Source organism: Danio rerio, chromosome 21, assembly GCF_052040795.2.
Source record: "Danio rerio strain M-AB ecotype USA chromosome 21, GRCz13ab, whole genome shotgun sequence".
NCBI classification, from domain to species: domain Eukaryota; kingdom Metazoa; phylum Chordata; class Actinopteri; order Cypriniformes; family Danionidae; genus Danio; species Danio rerio.
In genome coordinates, this window is record NC_141041.1 from 32,942,766 (window position 1) to 32,969,050 (window position 26,285).

Sequence of the window (26,285 nt, forward strand, 5' to 3'; positions counted from 1 at the left end):
TATGTTGTTGAAGCTAAATTATGACTCTACCATACATATGTCACAGCAGAAATGGAGACTCATCAGACCAGGCAATGTTTTTACAATCTTCTATTGTTCAATTTTGGTGAGCTTGTGCAAATTGTAGTCTTTTGCTGCTGTAGACCATCCGCTTCAAGGTTGGTTGTGTTGTGGGTTCAGAGATGCTCTTCTGCATATGTCGATTGTAAGTGGTTATTTGAGTTACTGTTGCCTTTTTATCAACTGGAACCAGTCTGGCCGTTCTCCTCTGACCTCTGGCATCAACAAGACATTTGTGCCGCTCACTGGATATTTTCTCATTTTTGGACCATTCTCTGTAAAACCTAGAAATGGTTGTGTGTGAAAATCCTAGTAGATCAGCACTTTCTGAAATACTCAGACCAGCTCGTCTTGCACCAACAACCATGCAACTTTCAAAGTCACCTAAATCACATTTCTTCCCCATTTTAATGCTCAGTTTGAACTGCATGAGATTATCTTGATCTTGTCTACATGCCTAAATACATTGAGTTGCTGCCATGTGATTGGCCGATAAAAAATTTGCATTAACGAGCAGTTGGACAAGTGTAAAGCGCACTTGACTTTTTGTCATTATATTTTTTACAAAAAAAATTTAAGGCAGCATTTTTTTACAGTTTAATAATTTCACAGCGTAATACTCACTGATCACCACTTCAGAGTACTATTTATTTTCTTAACTGAAGGTGGAGTTTAGCCACATTATTACATAATAAATGGGCACATTCCTCAACGGGTCATTTTGTCAGATTGACTTTAAATAAAGCTGTTTTGGACTAACAAAACAGTTTTAAGTTTTAAAACTTGCAGAATGTTTTAATTGTGCAATGACCTCTTAAATGCAAAAAGATTAAGCACATTTTGATATCACAGTTCATGACCTCTTTAAATATAGAACACTTAGGAAATCAAGCGTGTTCATATAAGCAAAGCAACACAATCTCTCCCCCTCTCTCTGAATGGGTTGTTTCCTTACCCCTGCTAAAATCCTATGCTGGGCCTAGTCTCATTATCCCAGCAGCAGGAACATGAGATTTCTCTTTTTTCCCCCTCAAGTCAAACATGAATTATTTAGCTTTGTGTTGATCACGTTGAGTCTCTGCCCTGAGCTTCCCTCCCCTGTTCCCCTACTGTATTTCTCTCTCTCTCTATCCGTGAGCTGTGCGTGTGTTGTATCAGCAATACAAAATGCATGTTTTGCTCACAGAATTGCCCATATCTCAGATATCTAATCCTGCTCTGACTGACTGTGTCATCCGTGTTTAGCTTTTCTTCTCAATGGCACTGTAACTGCACTCCGTAATTATTTCTGTACGGCGCAGGGCGAATCTTCGCTAGCACACGCACGTAAATAATTCACCATGCCAATGTTTTGTCGAAGCCAAGTCCCACATTACCAGTGTACACATTTAGTGAGTCATAATAGAGAGAAACTGTATTTGCCCCAATTTTGGAAAGAGCTATTTTTTTCTACATCTAATTTCTAAATTGAATTTTTCACGCAACCGAGGATCGGCAAGCAGTTCGCCACACCTTTATCAATTATTCACATGCAGCTCTTTGGAAGCTTTCATAAGCAGCTGTTATTGTGACTTGTCAGTTATCTAACTCATTTGTTTTGCTTATAAAAGGCCAGTTTTGCATTGCTGTGAGTGAGCATGATGAACAAACGATGATCATTAAAGAGAAACAGGGTTATGATGAGTGCGTCTGTGTTTTAAGAACGGGACACAGTGGCCTTACTATTGTCTAATTAATAAGTGAGGTCAACTAGCATGCTAACGCTGCATTCTGTCCAACTGTTAGAAATGTTTCTCTAAGATACAAATCTTTTGATTATTTTTTAACAAGGGCGCATCACATTGATCAGAGTAAGAGGTTTTTATAATGTTACAAAAGATTTTGGTTTCAAAAAATTTGCTCATTTTTTTTTTACTTTGTAATTATCAAAGTATCTTGGAAAAATGTGTCACGGTTTTCACCAAAATAATTGCAAGAAGCCCAACTGTTTTCAACATTGTTAATAATGAGAAGTATTACTTGAGCTACAAATCAGTATGCTTAATGATTTCTGAAGGATGTGACACTGAGGACTAGGGTTTAATCAAATTAAATGATGCATTAAATTACACAAACATGTTTTTTTTTTTAAAGTAGTTTCTGAATTTAAAATTTTTCTTTAGATAAACTTGTACTAAAATAAATACAAAGCTTCTAAAAAAATTCTATTGTCGTTTCAATTTTACTTAAATATGAATAACAATGAAATATAATTTCACCCATATGTGACCATGGACCATGAAACCTTTGTCATGAGGGTACATTTTTGGAAATTGAGATTTATACATCATCTGAAATTTGAATAAATAAGGTTTCATTTGATGTATGGACATATTTGGACAATATTTGGGTTAGATAAAACTATTTGAAAATCTGGACTCTAAGGGTTTAAAAAAATATTAATATTAAGGTAAGTTGCCTTTAAATTTGTGCAAATTAGGTCCTTAATGATGCTTATTACTAATCACAATTAGTAGTCAAGTAGTAGTCAAGTTTTTTTTATTTTTACGGTAGAAAATCTACAAGTTGTCTTTACCTAGGATCAATCTCAATTCTATTTTTGTACACCTTCCCCCTTTCCTCGGCCTTGAAGTAGAGTGTGAAGGGGAAGGGCTTTAAAATTTACCCCTAACAAAATGGGACACCACTACAGCACCTGCACATGTCATTGATTACACAAATGTCATCGATCTCTTGCTTCATATGAGATCGACAATCTTGACTGCTGTAGTTTTTCCAGTTGCGTTATTTGTGGGTATTTATCTTCAGTGAGATCACTAAAGGCATATATCATGCCATAAGGATATAATGTGGCAATAAGCTCGTAACTGTACTGGGTACTTACACCATGGCAGTATTCATCTATGTAAACACAAGAAAACAACATTACATTATAGCAGACACTGTAAAAAGCTCATTCCCAGCCACTAGACTTTTCTGACAGGGTACCCAAGTGTCACGTGTGACAGAATGTTGTGGGACTGCTGTACAATAGTTATTATTAGGGACTATAAATAGCAGAATTTAGCGGTTTTATTTTAGCGGATTTTTTAAAAGCATGACGGAAAAACACCTACATGGTTATGAATGTATTAAAACATGTGCTTGTTTGTTGTAAAATTTGTAATAATTACAAAAATTCTAATTTGTGGATCTCCTTCTACTTCTGGGTGCCGCTACACTGCCGTTGTGGCTGGTGTATTCTGGGAAAATATCTTACCCAAATTCAGAAACAAAACTGAATTTCAAAAGGATAAAGTAACAGAATTGTTTCCCTGGTGAAGAGATGCCAATTTAACATTGTATTAACCAATTTAACACTGTAGTACAATTCAAGGTTTTATGTTTTAAAAGGCATAACTGTATGCAACATAATTTAGTTTCATCAAAGCTGACTATGACACACAAGTTCTGATCTATTGTTTGCGTTTTTGCTCCTCTCAGCCGTTCCCTTCCCCCTGAGCCATCGCCTCACCATGAAGGAGGTGTTTGACTGTGAGGGGAAGCCGAGAGTGGATCTCCTGAAAGCCCACCTCACTAAAGAGGGCAGAGTGGAGGAGACCGTGGCCCTGCGAATCATCAATGAAGGGGCTTCTATCCTACGCCAGGAGAAGACCATGCTGGACATAGAGGCACCTGTCACAGGTAAAACGTTTTGTATTCCTTAATTACCTTCACTATGTTAAAGGGATAGTACATTTAAAAAAGAAAATACACTATAAAGTTGAAGGCAAAATTATTACCGCTGCTGTGAATTTTTTTCTTTTTCAAATATTTCCCAATTGATGTTTAACAAAGTTTAATAATTCTTACGTCAACTGTATATTTACCCTTCTTCAATAAAACTGGAACCATATTTGTGCAGGCCATGTATACATTGCACCTAAATTTGGTTGTCAGTTCAACCTTCAGAGGCTTAGAGCATCTTAGTTGCCAGATCTGGTTGGAAAATAACAGCAAGTACAAGGCTATATTAAATCGAAATCCAAACACTTATTGTGAAAATAAGCCAAATTACCAAAATATCAAACCCAAGATTGCCTTCTATGGACTTGATCGCTTAAATCTGAAGACTAATTATAAGCGTTGATTTAGTGAATATGGCAACCTTTATGAATATGGTTTTATAGCAGAAGCGTAGTGCGTTTTTCTTTTTATATATTGATTACCATTTATATTACCACAGCTGTAATTCCATGGTTACCGTGATATTGTTATTAGTTCATGGATGAACGCAATAACCTTATGTTGCAACACAAACAGCAGTTTTATTTATCACAAAGGTTGTATTTTGTGATGCATTTCTGTTCATCTTTATTTTTCACTTGTACAGTATGCTTTTCCTCTATTTATTAGAGTGAACTGTGATGCTAATAGAGTTTCATGAATGCAGTTTCTTTAAATTTCAGGTTTATTTTGTTCACCAAACCCTATCATATACTGTAGCACAAGACACTGCATAAATGATACATGGTACTGTACTATACACATCACATGGAGTCATTTTATGGGAATATATTTCTGTCGTTTTAAGGTTTTTTTTTTGCAATTAAATGGCTAATTTGTCTGTTTTTGCAATTAAATGGCTCCTAAGCAATGTTTATGCCAAATAAACCCATCTGAGTGATTCCATCCATAAAGACAGTCCTTGTACTGTTGCTTAATAAATCAGCCATTTTTAATGAATTTTTGAATAAATGATTCAGTGAACCACTCATATGACATAGACTTGTGGTCACCTTCTGCCAGTGGTTTTATTGACATGCCTTTTTTAATCCATGACAGGCCTAAACCAGCCAAGATACCACAAAATTTACACATTATTATTTATAATTGACTATTTCTTTTTTACATTTGTTAGCATTCATTACCTTACTGTAATAAATTTGTTGCTGCCTTAATTTTTTAAAGTTCAATCAAATAAATTTGACATTACTTCAAATGTAACTGCAGTTTAACCTAAACAAAAAAGATGAAGTTACAATTGCATGAAGTTAGTATTCAATGATGACAAAAGTACACACATCATTTACTCAAGTAGAAGTACAGATACTTATGTTTAAAATGACCCGGGTGAAGGTTGAAGTACTGACCACACTTTTGTAGTCAAAAACAGAAGTATAGAAGTACAACCTCAAAAATGTACTTAAGTAGAAAGTATCCAATACTGTTTTAGTTTCACACTGTCAGCTAAACCTCACATCATATAAATACATTTATGCAAAATAATTTACATTTCTGATTTTGATTCAAAAGTTGTTGCTAATTTTCAGCAGGAAAGTAGCCAAGCAACATCACACTGTTTAGAAATCTGTGTATCATTATCTTGACACAAACTCACAGTGTTCGGCATGTAGTTTTGCTGCTTTCAGATCAAGAACAACAACTTCCGTTATTTTTCAAAAAAATAATAATAATAAAATAAAAAATAAAAAAATGTAGGCCTATATCTTTACAAATAATAAACGCCTTCAATTAACACTTAATTTTGTCCAAAACATTTGCTTTTCTTTTGCTAATATAATATAATATAATATATTATAATATAATATAAATCAATATAATATAATATAATATAATATAATATAATATAATATAATATAATATAATATAATATAATATAATATAATATAATATAATATAATATAACAAAATATAATATAATATAACAAAATATAACATAACAAAATATAATATAATATTATATAATATAATATAATATAGTATAACAAAATTTAATAATATAATATAATATAATATAATATAATATAATATAATATAATATAATATAATATAAAAAATAATATAATATAACAAAATATAATATAACAAAATATAATATAACAAAATATAATATAATATAATATAATATAATATAATATAATATAATATAATATAATATAATATAATATAATATAATATAATATAATATAATATAATATAATATAATATAACAAAATATAATATAACAAAATATAATATAATATAATATAATATAACAAAATATAATATAATATAATATAATATAATATAATATAATATAATATAATATAATATAATATAATATAATATAATATAATATAATATAATATAATATATTTAACAAAATATAATATAATATAATATATTTAACAAAATATAATATAATATAATATAATATAATATAATATAATATAATATAATATAATATAATATAATATAATATAATATAATATAACAAAATATAATATAATATAATATATTTAACAAAATATAATATAATATAATATAATATAATATAATATAATATATTATAATATAATATAATATAATATAATATAATATAATATAATATAATATAATATAATATAATATAATATAATATAATATAATATAAATCTACTTATTTGTAGATATTTGTACTTCGTTACTTCTCATTTCTGTTAGTATTATTTGAACAGTTAAGTTGAAAACTGATTCAAATTTTAAGCTAAAGTTAGACAAAAAAAATGTATGTTGTCATTTTTTAAAAGTATGATTTTGTGGTGAACAAAAAGACAGAAGGCTATACAGCATTATAACAATTCAAGGTAGAATATTCGCTTGAACTATTTCTTTAAAGCCTTTAATGGCAGCAGACTTACCTTTTCTACAATATGAAGAAATATATACAAAGTGCAAAAGACGACAGTTTCATTTGAAGTGCATTTGAGTGCCTGTGTGTGCGCTGTGGTTATATTTTCAGACACAAGTCGATAAAGAGCGTCTGTGCATTAGCATCTGTGTGTACATAATGGCGTTTGTTATCTGACGCCGTCTGCATGTGTTAACTGTACATCCGTGACAACCTGCTTTGATATCATCAGCAAACAGGACTAAAAAGCAGCAAGAGTTGAAAAGAGAATTCACAATCCTGACCTCAAATGCAAAAATAAACTCCAAAGCACCCGGCTACAAGCTCAAAGCCTGAACAAGACTGACGGAAAACAAAAGCTGGCAGAGCGAACAAAAGCGCTCGAGGTGTTTCCGTATGAAGTTTACCTGTGAAGGTAGCTGTCACTTCTGTGTGTTTCTCATGTATATTAATTCCCTCCTTACCTGTCAGTGCTTTAACTTTGAGATGAGAATAGATGAAAAATAGTTGTAAATTAAATCCACGAACTAACGTCTGAGGATTTATAATGAAGATCTGATTTTTTACCCCTTGTATAATTCAGTGTTTCTCAACACCATTCCTGAAGGATCCCCAGCTCTGCTCATTTTCCATGCCTTTTAAATCAAACACACCTGATTCAGATCATCAGCTCATTAGCAGAGCCTGAAAGACCTGTTATGGTTGTGACAGACAAAGAAGAGGTCTAATACAGGCAATGTTGGTGGTCCTTTATCAACATGGTTGAGAAACACTGCTATATTTGACCCCCAATGCATCTACCAACCCAAAATAGCACTAAAAAAGACAACCCAGTAACTTTTATTTTGGTAAGCCATTCTCTGCAAGGATGTGGACTGCCAGAGGTTTGCATTGCATGTGCTAGAAAAAGCATTACACATTTTGGGCCCTATCATACACCTGGCACAATAAGGCGCAAGACGTGTTTCTATGTCATGTTGCTATTTTCAGACCATAATTTTCCCATTTTCCGCCACATTGTTTAAAAAGCAAATTCATATGCGCCATTTTGTGGACTCATGGGTGTTTCAGTACACATAAGAGGTGTGTTAAGGCGCATTGTTGGTGCATTGCTATTTTGAGGAACTAAAATAGACCACAAAATAGACCAGCTGAGAGGAGGTCTTAACTCCAGCGCAGAGCCCATCAGTTGTGGGCCTCCCTTAAACATTTCATAATACACATGCAAAATGTACAGCAATACACAAATATATTTACAAATAAAAAAGAATTGAAGAAATAAAAAATTACAAAAATTATTTATTTATTAACATTTTTTTTTTTTCAAGCCTACATAAATATAAAAATCATGCCTTCTTTATCTCGGGGGGCTTTTTCAGTTTATTCATGATAATTTCCTTTTGTATAATGTTGTATCATTATTTGTATAATTATTATTATTATTTTTTATTATATACGTATTATATTTGTTTTTTTTTAAAACAAGCTTAGATTGGCCCACCTGTCACCTGAGGAGGCTCATTCTCAAACTGTAGATGCTCTCTTTGACTGTTTTCTCGCTAGAGAAGCGCTCAGTTTTTTCCACTTACAAAGTCCACCATGTAAATAGCAAATGTGCTATGGTGCGACGCAACTGACTCTTAAAGGGAATGGGTGATGAGACTCTGATTGAGTCAAAACACACCTGATTACAACTGATTAAAAGAATAAACTCAACCCTGTTAGATCATGCGCCACCGCGCAGAGCGGATTTTTCCGTCCTTAAAATAGCAAAAGTGGATTCAGACACGTCTTTAATGCTTTTGCGCCCTGTGCTTTGCACTTTGCGCCTAGATCAGGGGTGGGCAAACCCGGTCCTGGAGGGCCGGTGTCCTGCATAGTTTAGCTCCAACTCTAATCAAACACACCTGAACATGCTAATCAGTGTCTTTAAGATCACTAGAAATCCATAAGCAGGTGTGTTTGATTAGAGTTGGAGCTAAACTGTGCAGGACACCGGCCCTCCAGGACCGAGTTTGCCCACCCCTGGCCTAGATCATTATAATGGAGCCCTTCGTGTTGTTGGAGGAAAACCTTTTATAAAGGTCTATTCACACCAAGCAAGATAACTATAAATATATCAGTAAATATATTTGTGTCCACACTGACAAACAAAATTATTATTTTTAGGCTCTGTCCACTAGAACACAAGTATTTTCAAAACTTCTAATTTTTCTACAGTTTGCTGTTTACCTACATGAAAATAGAATATCTAGGGATGGAAACCAAAACTTTCTGAAAACTAGGGAAAAGATTTTCTGAAGTTCTGAAGGAACTGTGGTCATGTGGACACTAACTGTAGTTTTCGCTGCATACCATCAGCATGCATGCTGTTTTGTCCCCGCAACCGGATTGGGTTTTTACGTCAATGCCGAAAACACGGATGGGGCAAATGTCAAATGACAAGCTCATCTCGTATTCCAAGTCATTCGCACCTCGGGACAGTAATCCACCTCTGTTCTTATATTTACATTGATTTATATGAGGTTTACACTCAAAAAATACTTATTCTCCATTTAGAGTCAACCCAGCATAAAAGTGTCATTATCGCCACCTGTTTGGTGGGCGTGCCCTAAACATGCATCACAGTGCATTTTTCATGTGGACACTTTTAAAAAAAAATTAAAGCAGGGAAAACTGTTTATAAGAAATACTAGTGTACATGTGGACATGGCTTTAGATTATGCTTTCCACTTGGCATTATCCCCCTGTGACCAGCAGATGTCCTCAGTTTGCTATTAGCACATCTGACCAGTGAATCCAGCTCGTGCTATCAATCAAAGCAAACAGTGAATTTAATGATTCTAATAATGATAACAAACCTAACACAAATTACTTTCCTTTTCTAAAGAGGCAACAAGAAGACACAACTAGCACAAGACACACTTTTGGTACTTTTAGGTACCTTAAATTAAGGTTACTTTTTGTTCTCAATTTGTTCAAACTGAATTTGCAAGCATGACTTGCAAGCATAAAAGCAAGCATAAATTCTATTTATTCATTTATTTTTCTCAGCTTAAACCCTTATTTATCAGGGGTTGCCACAGCGGAATGAACCACTAATTATTCCAGCATATGATTTATATAGCAGATGCCCTTCTAACCGAAACCATACTGGGAAACACCCATACACTCTCACATTCACACAAACACTCAAACACATACAGCCAATTTTGTTTACCCAACTCACCTATAGAGCATCTCTTTGGACTGTGGGGGAAACCGAAACCCACCTGAATGTGGGGAGAACATGCAAACTCTACACAGAAACGCCAACTGGCCCAGCTCAAACCAGCAACCTTCTTGGTGTAAGGCGACGCTGAGCCACCGTGCCACCCATATAAATTCCATGTATTTTTTATTTTTTTTTTTATCAAAGAGATCCAGATAATCCTTTTCTTTATTAAAAAAAATGGGCCTAACATCAAGAAGAGCTTCTCTACAGTGTTGTCTGAGTTTACATTTTGTAAGGTTCTTTTATTGTTACATTTCAATGGATCCTCACTGCCTGTCAGTGTTTTATTATTTATTAGCTGGGGAAAAATCCTTCTGAAAGTGATTCCAATGATATTTCTTTTTCTACATCGAACTGAACTCTGCTGTTTTTTTACATTCAGAACAAATTTCAGAACAATGTCTTTATCCCTATCTTTATACTTTACTTATTTTTATACTTATGCTTGCTGGGCCTTAAGAGTCTCCATAGACATCTGAGCTACTGAGAACATTGTGATTAAATTCCAACAAACCATTCAGAAACATCCTGGATCAGTCTAGAAGTTGTAATTTCTTGTTCTCCATCTTCAGCTAGGCTTCCATCCCCCTGTGTTTATGGCCGTTTTGAAGTTGTTCATGAAAAACAACTGACGAAAATGACAAATTTCACAAAAATATCTTTTAATTGACTAAAAAGTTTTTATAATACCTTGAGGTGGTTTGCAAATATTGTGAGCTAGAAATGCATTTTATGAAATAAACTCTGACATATAGCTAACATTACATCCACATGACTAACCAACTGACTCCATTATGCTTGCCTTGTTCACTGTTAGTTACTAGGCTACCAATACTACAGTTAGCCCCTCTCACAACGTGAAGTTTAGTTATAAATAAACTAATTTTGAGAGTATCACATACTCAAAGAGCTAAGAATGACAAAGAGGCAACACTCAATAAAACGTTTCATTGCAACAGCAGCGCCCAGCAACAGCCCCACGATTCCGCCATTTTGGAGTGAAATCGATCGGCTGTCCGTTGGATCTTAATATTTTTAAAAAAAAATTGCATTAAAGCTGAGATACAACCTGACAGACGACAATACAGCACTTACTATGGCAATCATCAGCACTTTTAATAGTTTATTTTACAGACTTATAATAGGGTTAGGGTTTGTTCTGTTGACTATTGAAAAAATAAACATCTTAAAGAGGCTAATAGTTTTGTCCCTAAAATTGTGTTTAAAATTTTAAAAACTGCTTTTATTCTTGTCAAAATAAAACAAATAAGACTTTCTCCAGAAGAAAAAATATTATCAGACATCATCACAAATATTTAAAAATAAAAAATAAATATTCAAAGGGGGCTAGTAATTCTGACTTCAACTGTACATACCTTTTCTTTCTTTTTTGTGAACTTTAAAACATTTGCATCCCATTAGAATGGAAACCTAGCAATAGTAGCAATTGAAACCTATAGCAACAACCTGACTCAGTGTAATGCATGTAAGGTTGCATGAGTTTCTCTTGATTTGTTGTTTAGAATTAAGACTCCACCCTCTTCTGAAAGCAGAAGCTCATTTGCATTTAAAGGGGCATGCAAGAAAATATGCTTTTGCTGACACTCAAAGAGGGTCAAATCTAACAAACTATAATAAATGATTTTTGTGGTATATTGAGCTGAAACATCACAGACACATTCTGGAGACATCAGAGATTTATTTTCCGTCTGATGGAAAGGAGCATAATATTTCTCCTTTAAAGTTTGGCTTCTATTAGTGTCTGTGGATAATCAATAGAGTCGAGTACTTGATAGCGTGTCCATCTGCAGGAGTTTGTCAGCACACCAGCTGGCCGTGATTTCCGCTGTCTCATCCGCGTATGAGCCGCTTACTCCAGAAAGAAACAGGTCCTTGTGTAACCGCAGTAAAAAAAAAAAAAAATGCAGAGATAATGGACATAGCTTGATTAATTTTTCTTTGTAATGTGATTCTGCTCTCCCAAATGGTACATGTACTTTATGACAGGGAAGTGTGACGGTGATTTTAATGCTGTTTTAGAGCGTAGTGCTTTTATTACGTTTTGAATGTGTGCTAGGAGGGAGGTTGGTTTTTACACTGCATATATTTGTTTTGTTTTTTTAGTGTAATTAGACAAAAACGTAAAAAAAAAAAAAAAAACATTTGATAAGAAGCATAATATATTCATGTTTATGCCCAATGGGAATAAATTGAGTTGAGCTATTATTTATATTAATTTTATTTTAGGTTTATTCTTGATTTTAAATATGTATATTTGTTTGCATTAAAACATATGTACTTATTAATGGTTAGGCTAAAAGATTATATAGTGAATAACAATCATATTTTTACCTGTTGTTTTTTTCTTCATATTTTAAGAATAAAACTTAATAAATCTTTCTTATTCTAAGAATGAACAATTATTGTTCAGCATTTATTAATATTCATCATAGTTCACAATTTAATTATTAATTGTAATGCATTATTAAAATCTAAAGTTACACTTGTTAACGTTTGTTATTTCCCTACATATTACCATTAACAAAGGTAAATAATATAATTTTTTATTTAGTGTAATAACAACATGTATTATATTACATTATGATATTACAGATAGTTTACAATTATTGTTGTTGATTGTGGATATATATTTATATATTTTAACCATAATTATTAATTGACGATAGATGATGAGAGCAACAATTCATTATTATACTGTAATTTCACAAGTTCATACTCACTGATATTTGACTGAATAGAATATGCATATTTGTCGTGCTGTCCGGGGGGAGGGCTCTGAGCTCGAAAAGACACCCTAACTCGTGTTATTCCTCTTATCAGGATAGAGAGAGATAGGGTCTGAGCTTAGTGTCTAGCCCGGCTCCAGAACGCTCCCCCCTCTGATTTAAGTAGGTATTGGGTTTAATAGTGTGGAGTTGGGGTGGTGGAGGGACGCTGAAGTCAAAAAACAAATGGTTTGGTATGAGGTATGACGTGTTTGACTATTTATAAGGGTTTGGTCTTGAGCTGACTGGATAATAGAATGATTGTCTGAGATGAATTAGAATAAAGGATATGCACTTAATGTTTTCAAATAGGTTTTCAAAATAAATATTAAAAAGAGTGATTATGTTGTTGTTGTCATATATATGGTCATAATAATTGTAAGTTTTTGCTTTTGCACAATAACACAAAACACTGATAACTATATATATATATATATATATATATATATATATATATATATATATATATATATATATATATATATATATATATATATATACATATATATATATATATATATATATATATATATATATATATATATATATATATACATATATATATATATATACAGTATATATATATATATATATATATATATATATATATATATATATATATATATATATACATATATATATATATATATATATATATATATATATATTGTTTTGCAGTGCGGGTGGGCTTTTGTTGACTTCTCTTATGTGCACCACAGGCAGTTTTTTGGCAGCCCTGGTGAATTCACCCAGCTTCAGGCTTCAGTGCATCAGAAGTCACTCCCTTCTGTGTTTTAAGGACAAAAAGCGTTAAAGTTCACCCCAGTTCAGTTGTAGTCTCACATGAAGAGTTCAATTCCACTGTGCACTTACATTTGTCTGGTACAGTGCAGCTGTTAAAATCCATCAGTTGATCAGAGCGAGAGAGAGATAAAGAGAGAGGGAGAGAGAGAGAGAAAGCTCTTCTCTGCTGCAGAACACACCTACACCTCTGAGTCATCTGCATCTAACAGCTCAATATTCTCCCTCTCGCTCTCTAAATCTCTTCCCATCATCCAGTTCTGCTTGCTCTCTGTGTGCCTGCAGTGGGTGATGTGAGAATAAGCATCTCCCCCTCCACACTCAGCACTGCACAGTCACTGCCACACACTAAGAGAGTTACTCACCATTATCACCAGTTTACTCTCAATACACTTACATGGACGACAATACTCCATTATATATAACATAATTAAGACAATAGTCCACAATGTTAAAGGAGCATTCCACTAAAAAAAAATAGATTCAAACAGTTGTGTTTTACAATTATTTAATCCATTCAGTTGATCTCTGGCTCTGGCGGGAGCACATTTTAGCTTAGCTTAGCATAAATCATTGAATCGGATTAGACCATTAGCATCTAGCTTTGATAAATTTCGTATTTAAAGCTTGACTCTTTTGTAGTTCTGTAGTTCATGTACATGTATTTGCTTTACTATAGTGACAGAAAATGAAGCTTCTATTTCTTTAGGCCAATATGACTAGGAACTAAACTCTTATTTTGGCGTAATAATCAAAGAACTTTGCTGCGGTACCATGGCTGCAGCAGGTGCAATGATATTTCGCAATGTAACTGACATGAGACAGGTTTTCTTGTTAGTAAAATATCTAGTTGGGAGCTATTTTCAGGCACTGCATAATATATTTGCACTTGCTGCAGACATGGTACGATAGCAAAGTTCTTTGATCATTACGCCAGAATGAAAGTATAGTTCCTAGCAACTTCTTATTTTAGTCACTTTATCAAACTTCAGTGTACATTACCTGACAAAAGTCTTGTTTTCGATCCCAGTTGCAACAAAAAATGATTTGACTTCTAGTTGATCATTTGAAAAAGTGGCAGAAGGCAGATTTTTCAGATGAATCATTTGTTGATCTGCATCCTAATCATTACAAACACCACAGAATACCTATTGGAAATTGGACCCAAGATTCTCATAGAAATCAGTCAAGTTTGGTGAAGGAAAAATCGTTGTTTGGGGTTACATTCAGTATCCGGGCATGCGAGAGATCTGCAAAGTGGATGGCAACATTGACAGCCTGAGGTATCAAGACATTTGTGCTGCCCATTACATTACAAAATCACAGCAGACAACAAATCTTTCAGCAGGATAGTGCTTTTTCTCATACCTCAGACTCCACATTAAAGTTCCTGAAAGCAAAAAAGTCAAGCTTTTATAGGATTGGCCAGCCCAGTCACCAGACATAAACATTATTGAGCATGTCTGGGGTAAGATGAATGAGGAGGCATAGAAAATGAATCCAAAGAATCTTGATGAACTCTGGCGAGCCCATACTTTCTTTGCCATTTCAAATGACTTTATTAATAAGTTATTTGAGTCATTGCAGAGATCTATAGATGCAGTTCTCCAAGCTCATGGCAGTCATACACAATATTAATTCTTAACTTGGCATGTTTTTGAGCAAGAATTTGTATTAGTCATAGTAGTCTGTTTGCGGTCTGTTAGCTGTGATCAGTTGCGATTTCAGGATTTTCATTTTAGTGGGGCTCAGCTCCTTATAAGGTAAAAAAAAATTACACACATACACACACACACACACACACACACACACACACACACACACACACACACACACACACACACACACACACACACATATATATATATATATATATATATATATATATATATATATATATATATATATATATATATATATATATACTCTAATACTACAGTTGTATACTAGTATTCCACTGTATTACATAGACAGGCATAACCATTTGAGTTCTGAATAAGCCAAATAGGCTTAACCTATCTGTTTACTGTAGTAAAAACCACTTTCTATATTCAAGTGCATTTTGTGTTTCCATGTATTAAATAAATAAACTGCCACTTTTCTAATTAAATGTATTAAAAAATATTTTTTTAAACTTACAGGCTAATTCCACAATCTAAATGATAATAAATAAGAAGTATTTAATACTAGACAACACTTGATGTTTCTACAGTATCTCTGTCAGTGACTCAGTGACAATTAAAATGAGTACATTCACTAAATGGTTCTGTCCCTGTGTTTAATCCTTTCTTTGCAAGACTGTATGGTATAGTTAATGTCACACAAACTGTAAAGTGTTTAATATTGGTAATTAACTTTTAAAAAAAATAGCAAAATGTTCGTTAAGAGTTACTTTTTTCGCTGGAAGAAACAGCTGTGCTGATGAGGTGAACGCTGAGCAAACCCAAATGCTCATCTTTGACATTGGGATACAGGTGATACAAGGTTAGCTATATCAAAGAACTGCATATAAGCAGATATTGTAACAATTTATCGATAAACACACACCTCGTTCTCTTACTGTCCACAGCTGTGGTTTGCTGATCAAATGAAAAGGGGACTGAGGCGATAATTTAGTGTACAGTTTATGAGCTAATCGTGAAAGTTTTAGAGGGGCTGAGTTGAAATAAACAGCCCCCCTAAAATAGGCCTAACAACACCCATGGCTGTGATTTTGTAACATTACTATTGAAACACTTAAAACTGCATGACAACTTAATGATGTGTCCCATCAATCTCTATCGATCTCTATACTATAGCATGTACAACAGGAACATGCATAATCTAAAACCAATTCATGTAAACACCATGAGCCTAAAGTTGTCGTATTTAGAGTAAAGTAAAATTTGATTACTGATGGTCATGTAAATGTACGCAGTGTGTGTTTTTGCTGTGTGATGTCTGTCCTTGCGCTCAGAATATTTGCCCAGATCAGCCGAAATTAGGCCAAGTGAAGTTTATGCCTGCCGATCGTCTATTATTGATATCAAAGGGGATATGAAATATGCAAGAGGCACAGTGTACACGAGGAGCAGTCATTGTCAGTAGATCCGCTTCCTTTGTGATGCAACATAATGGCAAACAAAGACATATCTGCTGCCGTTTGTCACTACCTTCACCCAGCTGTATGGCCATCACCTCATGCTATTGTTAATCAAGACTGCTTACACAATCACACAGATGTACACACACACACACACACACACACACACAGAACGAGAGAGAGCACTGGTTCAGGCCCATTCATTTATGCTGAGAATGATTTGTGTGCATGCTGTTCACTCATTAAGTCCAGCATACATAATGGAGAGAGGAGAGGATGAGGAGGAGACTATGTGAAAAGAGGAGTCGAGGATACAAACAGAAAAGAAGAGAGGAAACAGAGAGCAGAGTGGGTAAAAAGAAGGAGAGGATATGGACAGAGGAGAGGACACTGACTGCTTACCGTTTTTCCCAAATGTTTACACACATTTTCTCATATTGTCAGAACTCTACACACAAATCACAAAACACACACACATTGGGCAAAACCCTTCAATTCTTCTGCAAAATAAAACTTCACGTTCAAAACAATGTGATTTCTTCTCAAAATGGTTTTTTGTTTTCAAATAACACACACAAGCCATTACATGAATAGACATTTATCTAAAACATTTACATTAATGTAAAACACTATGACAACTTATACATATTATTATATATATAGGCCTACAGAAGTGCATTGTAAAATATTTCAGAATATTGTTTTTATACAAAACACACAAATACAGGGTACCACATATATTTTACTCTATTTTTCCTACAAAGACAGTGTACACAGTGTTCACATAGTTGCACATAACGTGGTCTACATATACCATCAACAGAAGTATTTACAGAATACAGTTACAGTAAAAAACAAACAAACAAAAATACAGCTTTACTGCATCCTCTTTTCTGTTTTGGCCTGGCCACACAGTGGGGAAAATGTCACATTGCATGGCGAATCCAGCCATGAAAAGCATCAACTGCTATAGCTTGGAGAAGGGGTATACGTGTGGGTGGATTTCGGTCATACATTTTCCATCCCCAGGCAGAAAAAAAAATCCTCAATAGGTTTGAGGAATTGAGAATATGGAGGGAGATATACTACTATGGGTGGGCAGTGAACCAGTTATAAACCAGATGAGCTCTGATTTCTAAATTGCAATTCTGTGTGACAGGTGTTTACTCATGCGATGAGTTAGTATACAAAGTAGGACCACTGACTTTACATTTTGAATGACAGTGTGTTCCTGTGAAAACGAGATTTTCTGCATAAAAATTGTGATTGTGCCAAATGCAGGATAGGATAGGATAGGATAGGATAGGATAGGATAGGATAGGAAAGGATAGGATAGGATAGGATAGGATAGGATACTGTCACTGGAGTGGTACCTTTTTAAAAGGTGCACATTTGTACCCTAAGGCTCCATATTGGTACATCAAACATGTATATTATTAGAAGAGATAAAGAAGAAGAGAAGAGAAGAGAAGAGAAGAGAAGAGAAGAGAAGAGAAGAGAAGAGAAGAGAAGAGAAGAGAAGAGAAAGGATGAGATGACATGAAATGAGATTGAATAGGATCAGAAGAGATAAGATGAAAAGAGAAGGGAGACGATGAGAAAAGAAGGAAAGAGATAGAATATAGGACAATAAGAGTTAAGATGAGATGAGATGGGATAGGACAAAAATAAATAAAATGAGAAGAGAGAAGATGAGATGATATGAGATTATATGGACTGAGAAAAGATGAGATCGGATGAAACGAGATGGGAAGAGAAGGGATAAGATGGCATGACATAGGGTAGGTTAGGATGAGAAGAGATAAGATGAGAAACGAAGGAATGATATCGGAAAAGATTAGATAGGATAGGATGAGATGAGATAGGATCAGAGAAGATAAGATGAAAAGAGAGAAGATGAAAAGAGAAGGGATGAGAAGAGAAGGGATGGAATGGAATAGGAAAGGATAGAATAGGATAGGATACTGTCACTGGAGTCGTACCTTTTTAAAAGGTACACATTTGTACCTTAAGGGTCTATATTGGTACGTCAAACATTTATATTATATAGGATAGGATAGGATAGGATAGGATAGGATAGGATAGGATAGGATAGGATAGGATAGGATAGGATAGGATGAAATGAGATGAGATGGAATAGGACGAAAAGAGATAAAATGAGAAGAGAGGAGAGGAGAAGATGAGATTATATGGAATGAGATGAGACTGGATAAGATGGGATAGGATGAAAAGAGATGAGAAGAGAATATGATAAGAGAAAGGATGAGATGGCATGAGATAGGTTAGGATGAGAAGAGCTAAGATGAGGTGAGATGAGATGGAATAGGATGAGAAGAGATAAAATGAGAAGAGAGGAGAAGATGAAAAGATGAAATGTGAATGAGAAGAGAAGAGACGAGAAGAGAAGAGAAGAGAAGAGAGGAGAGGAGAAGAGAAGAGAAGAGAAGAGAAGAGAAGAGAAGAGAAGAGAAGAGAAGAGAAGAGAAGAGGATGTAAGTAGAGGAGATGAGATGAAGAGGTAAGCAGCAGAGATGAAAGAGAAGAGAGGAGCTTAGGAGAGTGACTAAGAAGAGATGAAAGTCAGGTCAAAGGGAAAAGAGGAAATCAACAGAGATGATGAGATTGAGAGGTAAGCATGACAGATGAGCAAAGAGAGGAGAAGAGCTTGTGAGCAAATGAGAGGAGCAATTGAAAGAAAGAATGAAAAGAAAAAGGCAAAAAGGCGATTTTAACATGAGATTACACAAGAAGCAATTGAAAGACATGACAAAGGGAGAATGAAAGATAGGAAAGATGAACAGATAGGCAGAAAGAAGAGAAAAGAGAAGAGGTGAGCAGAAAATAAGAAAGACAGGTTGATAAAGAGAGGAGAGTTGAACATACAAGCAACTATAGCAGATAAAAGAAAAGATAGCGTGACAGAGAGAAGATCGAGAGAATGAGATGTGAAGGAAAACGAGGATATGAGAGGAGAGGAGATAAAGAGATGACAGAATGGGAGGAGGAGATGAAGAAAAGGACGTTAAAATGAGAAAAGACCAGAATAAGAGGAGCAGATGAGAAAAATGAAGAGAGAAAAACTATCAAAGAACAGAGAAGAGATTAATAAGACATAAGAGAGAAGATGAGTAGAGGATAGAAGATGTGAAAGGAGAAGAGAGAATGATGAACACATCAGACATCATCTGTGAGAGGAGACGAAAAGATGAGAGGAGCAAATAAAAAGAGGAGAATAAGAGGAGCAAAGAAGTTAGAGAAGAGATGAGCAGATGGGAGAAGAGAGGATGAAAAGATGATCCTGTTTGCCTCCAGAGGGTTAAAGAGGGTGAAAATACGACTAGAAAACAGGTGAAAGGGGGAGAGCAGATGAAGATTTTGAAGAAGCGAGAAGAGAAATGGACAGCAAAGAAAAGGAGAACTGAGGAGACGGGAGAAGTAAAGGAGAAGCTGAAAGAGAAAACGAAAGAGCATGACAGAATGACCGTTCGTGACACACATCAGATTCCATCTACATTCTTCTCCTCATGCACTCGAGCACCATGTGACCCGGGAATGTGAACAAGCATGTTAATTGCACATTTAATACCTGTTTCTCCTCAAGCACAGTTAAAATCAGCTCCGAGAAGCAGCCGATTCGTTTAAACAGAAGCACTTAACACCGCGACCCGGGATCATTTTCATGCACAATTCATATACCTCTTCATGCATAATGTAATGTCTCAATATGCGGGATCCGCTCATTTATATACAGTAAACGCCACTTACTAACACAGCCTGGGCGCATCTGATTTACCCATGCATTATGCAGCTCTGATGCTGCAACGTGACTGGGCATATCTGCATTTTTCCCCCTCCTCCGTTTTGGATTATATAAACCTATCCGTATCTACAAAGACTTGAACAACAGGACTCTCAGACGGAAACAGGCAAGCAGTTTTGAAGTCATCAGGAGCAAACCGAGCATCCAGAGGGAGAGCAAAAGCCCATCTTGAAGAACTCAGGGCTCCTGTGAGGCGCTCCAAAAGAACACAAAATGAATATGTTCAGTGTTTAAGGGAACACTCCACTTAATATGGAAATAGGCTCATGTTGTTGGATTCAACAGTTGGATTTAACCATTTTGGCAGGAGCACTTTTAATGTAGCCTATAGCCTATTATTAAGCCAAAAAGAGAGTATAGTTCCTACCTAGAAAATAGCTAAGTAGGCAGATTTCAATTCCTCTCTGTCTTAGTACACAATGTAACTACAGAAGAGTCATGCAGTAAATTGAAAACATACCGAAACTCTTTTTGAATGCGATGCTAATGGTCTAATCCAATCATAGATATATACACTAGATATCACGCATGGACCCTGAGCATGCGTCAGTAGCGCCGCCACAGTTGTACAGTGCTCCCAGGAATAAAGTCATTCAACCGCACTAGTCAAGACTAAAGCCAATAGCCCCTTTCACACAGTGATACCGGTAAATATCTGGAAAATTTACGGAATGACTTTACCGGTATATTCAAAAAAGCGCTGTTCACACAGGCGAAGATGTTACGGAAATTTTCCGGAAAGGAGCATTCACACATCCATTCCAAAATACCGGTAAATTCTGACATCATTCACCACAAATGAGCTTTAAACGGCTGCGCTTGTATTTGTAAACATTTGACTACATTACAAACTCTGTGGATGATCAGTATTGTGAACAACTTCAATGAAAACATATGGAGGATCACTTTCGCATGTCGAGATGTTCATAATATGTGCGTGTGCCGGCGCTCACAGGCTGTTTCACAGGCACACGCAAAGCTTGAAGGTAAACAAACAACGGCTTATCATAAGCATGTCATCGATGATTATTTACACAGTTGGCATTAAGAAGAACATATAAACGTGATCTGACTAACTTCTAGCAGCTAAATGTGTCTGGAAAAATATTCAAAGGCTTTTATTCTCACAAACCGCGCGGACGTAAATGCTTCTGACTGTTCTGATTGGCTAAAGCAGACGTCTCATGTCAGCACGTTCTAGACGTTCACGCGCTTATTACGGCAATCTTCCTTCTGCATTCACACAGCGCAGCATTCCGGCAAATTGCCGGTAATGTTACAACTTCTCTTTCCGGAAAATAGCCAGAACGAATTTACCGGTATTTTCAAAAAGGACCTGTTCACACATACAACCTTTCCGGAAAATTGCTGGCAATTTTCCGGAAAGGTCTGTATGTGTGAAAGGGGCTAATGTTAAGATGCTGGACTTTAGCACTGTGTAGAGGTTTAGTAACGAGCAAACAAAGGAAACAAAGAATAAAGGCAGAACATAAGATTTTGCTTTTTACGTTTTTGTTTGTTACGAACTTTTGTGCCAAACAATTATTGATGATAATACAGTCTCTTACTGCACTGGTCATGAGGCAAAGTAGTACCGACTCGCACTAAATACCAGGCTTATGCTAGTTTTGGTGATTACAATAACAACAAGATGCTGCCATGCTAGAAACTTTTATTATTGTCAGTTAAGTGAACGAGTTGTTCATATCGGGGATTCATTCACAAACTAATCCTCTGTCAGAATGAGAAGTGAAAGCAGGAGAGGGGGTGTGTTACAGAACACAAATTAGATCAAATTTAACAGGGAGGGAAGATATTACATTTCCATGCACAATAAAGGGACTAAGCTGACAAGAAAATGAATGAATGAATGAGGAAGCTTGAACTATCAAGTAATAAATAAATTGAATTCTTCACTTTTGGACTTTAGTGCAATAGTAAATATAGAAAAAAATCTAATATAAAAACAAATTGAACCTCAACTTAAAATACCCAGCAGGTAATCTCAAGTTTTCATACCTCACAGTTTGCTACGGCAATGTTGTTGTCATCAACTTTACATTACCTCCAGACCACAGACATACGCTTTCCGCTTCAAGCTGCTTCCGTGTTCTATTTTGCCGGCATTTAACCAATAGCGGCTCTGCAATAAAGAGATGTCATGCTGCACACATTGCTGTACTATAGATTTGTTAAAAAAATCATGAGAATATATATTCAACATATATATTCGAGTCCTGATCGAGAGGTAATGTTTCGATTCTGATCTGATTTGGTCTGAAGCTGCGTGATCGCGCCTGATTTTCAAATATGTGATCAGATCTGGACATCCCTAATTTTCTTAACTATATTCTTATTAAAAGGTTGGAAAATATTATTTCTTTTTGTAGGACCAGGAAAGCATTCCTGTATAAGACTCTTTGTCAAATGTACTTGTCCATTTCTTGTCCACAAAACTCATCTTAATTTTTGTCCATACTTTTTGGTGTGACAGTGGAATAAACTACGATCTCTTTTACCATATTAATTAATGGTAAAGGGAATACATCTAATTACTTTCAAATAATCTTCTTTCATTTATTAATTTTCTGTCCGGCTTTCCTTTTATTAATCTGGGGTCGCCACAGTGGAATTAACCCCCCAACTTAACTAGTTTATGTTTTTACACAACGGAATCCCTTCCAGCTACAACCCATCATTGGGAAATCAATAATATATATTTTTTAATTATTAAATTTAAAGATAGTACCAAGCTCATTGCAACTAACAAAACAACAATTCTCATCCAAAATAAGTACTGACCAAATACCATTATTTCACCAATCCTCCAAAAAAAAAAAAAAAAAAAAGATTTACATTGCATTAATATACAGCGATTATTCCATAATGGTACATTATGAGAACTGAAGTTATGTGTGTTCAGCATTTTCAAATACAACAAAACCTGTTTATGAAAATTGGAAAAATTTCAGTGGAATTTTAGATAATTCACAGTCACAATAGACTGAATGAATTCAAACTCAACCGTTTAACTCTGAAAGGACTCGTAAAACGTGCCTATTTCCAAAATAAAAAGTGGAGTGTTCCTTTAATGATTCCATGCACTCATTTCCTAATGTCTTCGATGTTACGCCTCCTATGAGACAGAGTCAGATGGTGTCGTGCACCGTTTCCCACAATGCATCTGTGTTTTTATGGATGGCTTGGGTGCAGTAGAGGAGGCAGGGTGAGGGAAGGGAAATAAGCACAGCATGAAAAGGCTGGAGCGGTAACAGCTGAATACAAGGGGGCGGAAAAATCTCTTTACCAGTTGGTGGAGGAGCGAGTGCATGCGGATAAGAGAGAGAGAGTTCAACTTGTCACCTCGCTGTCGTTTATCAGTCCAGAAAGAAAGCAAGTGAAACAACACTAACTGCAGCCCCCGTGGCCCTGGTCTTCTAGAAAATGGTCCCTTTAACCATCATTTCCTCTAGAGGCTCTCGCTCTTTCTGACTATGCCGCAGTGCTTGATTACTTCTAGGGCTTTTGCTCTATAATGTGTGTTAATGGTTTGTGTTAATGGCCCATTTTGCATGTATGTCAGACTCTGTGAACTGCTTGCGGCTGCTGTATGATTTTAGGCCAGATAAGGCTGGTAATTCGTTTGAAGAAAGGAATCTTAATTTAAGCCGCTTCCCTCGAGACTTTTAAGGCTAAATGGATGGTCGTTTTGAGGATGGATCTATTGATTTAGATATTGATCTCCTAGTAAAGGAGCTGTTTAGGTAGAGCCTGACAGAATGCCTGTGTTCTTGTAGTGAACTAGTGTTGTTGGAGTAAACATAAACAACATTACATATGTATTATACTCGAAAAGGAATGCTTGTTTGGTGAGGGTTATATCCTTCTGGCACCTTGATGTTAAAAAAAAAATGCAAATAGATATGAGATCAAAACCTTTTGACAACCAAAATACAAACACAAAAAGTATTATAATATAAGAAAATATTTATTCATCTGAAAGCTTTAATGTCAGATTGACACTGGATTTTGTATTGTTATAATGCATGTAAATAAACTTGATCTCAAAGTTATATCGAACTGACATCTAACACTGGCGTCAAATTTTAGATTTTTGAAATGTTTTTTTTTTTTTTGGCCAATATTTAAGCTGATTTATTCTTCTGCGTTAAGCACTTGCATATGATTTTGTTTTAATCTGCATATGATCCAGCGCAGCCTTCAACCGATCGCATAGCCCTCGCCATGGCTTACGGCAACGCTGAAGCACAACTCTCAAAAAATTACATAGTAGCGCATAGCGCAAGCTCAGTTATTTGTCGGCTTGATTTCACTGACGTGTGTGGGTGGTGGTGAGAGCTGCGGGCCCGATGGAGCGAGTGTTTACAAGTGTCGAGTCCTGTGAAGGAGCTCCAGATGGAAACTTTTGTTTTAGTCTTATGATTAAAGTTGTTGCACTTCCGGCGGTTCCCTCCTCTGATAGACCCTTTTCACATTTCCAGGTTTCTTAGTAGCAGAAATAGTTGGGAAAACGTGGGACAATACAAAAAATATTTTTTTACAATCTTATTTGCTCAAATAATAAAAGAAAAACTCCACCTTGGTGTTATAAAGTGTGCGAGACTGATAACGGCAAACAGAAGAGAAAATAACATAAAATTTATTGTCCTGTCACATAGACGCTGCCTTAGAATGCCTCACATAAGCGATTATTCGTTTTGTTGTTATTTGAAGCACAGATGATATACTACATATATGAAATGTTCATACGTTTAAAAAAAAATCTAAATATTAAAAACTTTCAAGGATTTAAGATACTCATGACCATTAAACGTGTCATAACAGGCTTGTGAAAAGGGTCCATTGAGCGAGTTTTAGCTACTAGCTGTTCAGAAAAAAACAAAACGCAGACAAAGAAACTCCACACAGAGGAGCATAAAAACTTACTGCCAGCTAGCGCTTCGCAAGTGCTACTGCAGAGCGACATAAACTGTTCACAGAAGTATAGATGCATGACTATGCGCAAGGCAGGCACCGTGGGTCACGCCCGTCACTGGACGTAGAAGTATAAATCCGAATTTAAAATCGGTTGGTCATTCAGTAAGGCCCCATTTACACTAGTGCGTTTTAGTTTTAAAACGGCGTTTTAAAATGAAAACAATTCACGTCCACACTCGCGTTTTACCCATCGTTTCTGAACAGCTCTCCGTCCGCACCAAAACGCTGAAAACGCACATCACGTGACCACACAGACACTCTCGGGCAAGCGCTGCAGCCCATCTACCCAGATGAGAGCTGTGCTAGTCGGACTTTTCATCCAGTATCTCCCGCTGGATCTAATCTCACTATATTTATTAAACGGGATATTTCATTCATCTTGTTGTCTTTATCTAACGACATATTCCCTGACTTTGGTCATTGGAATCTATTACTTGTTCTCAGGTAACGTGTTTAATCTGAGCGCAAAGATAAGTTAATGATTAATGTAACCACGCAGCCTATTCTGTATATTGACTGATCGCTTGCCTTTATTTCCTATAATGTATAAACTTACTGTATGTTATACTTTTATAATGGCCATTATTGATTATTAAAACTGATATTCGTATTTTCACTGAAATTGAAAGGAGGCACTTGTTATAGGCTCAGTTTTGTTATAAATATCCACACAGTGAAGATGACGCTCATATATGCAGCACGACGCTTCAACATTTCTGCTGTCTGATAAGTTGCTAATATTAAAATGAAAATAGGCAGTTTCTTAAATCATGTTAACATTTTATTGTTGAAAAAGTGAAACAACGTAGCCA

General features: G+C 35.3%; 1 protein-coding gene across 2 annotated transcripts in view; it reads left to right on the forward strand.

Annotated features, from left to right (window-relative positions):
* Window positions 1-26,285, forward strand: part of ppp3ca (protein phosphatase 3, catalytic subunit, alpha isozyme) — a 112,289-nt gene that overhangs the window by 41,671 nt on the left and 44,333 nt on the right. For both annotated transcript variants that reach the window (NM_001198550.4, NM_001441921.2), the window contains 1 exon segment: window positions 3,544-3,744. In NM_001198550.4, the coding sequence (NP_001185479.1) occupies window positions 3,544-3,744 (201 nt within the window).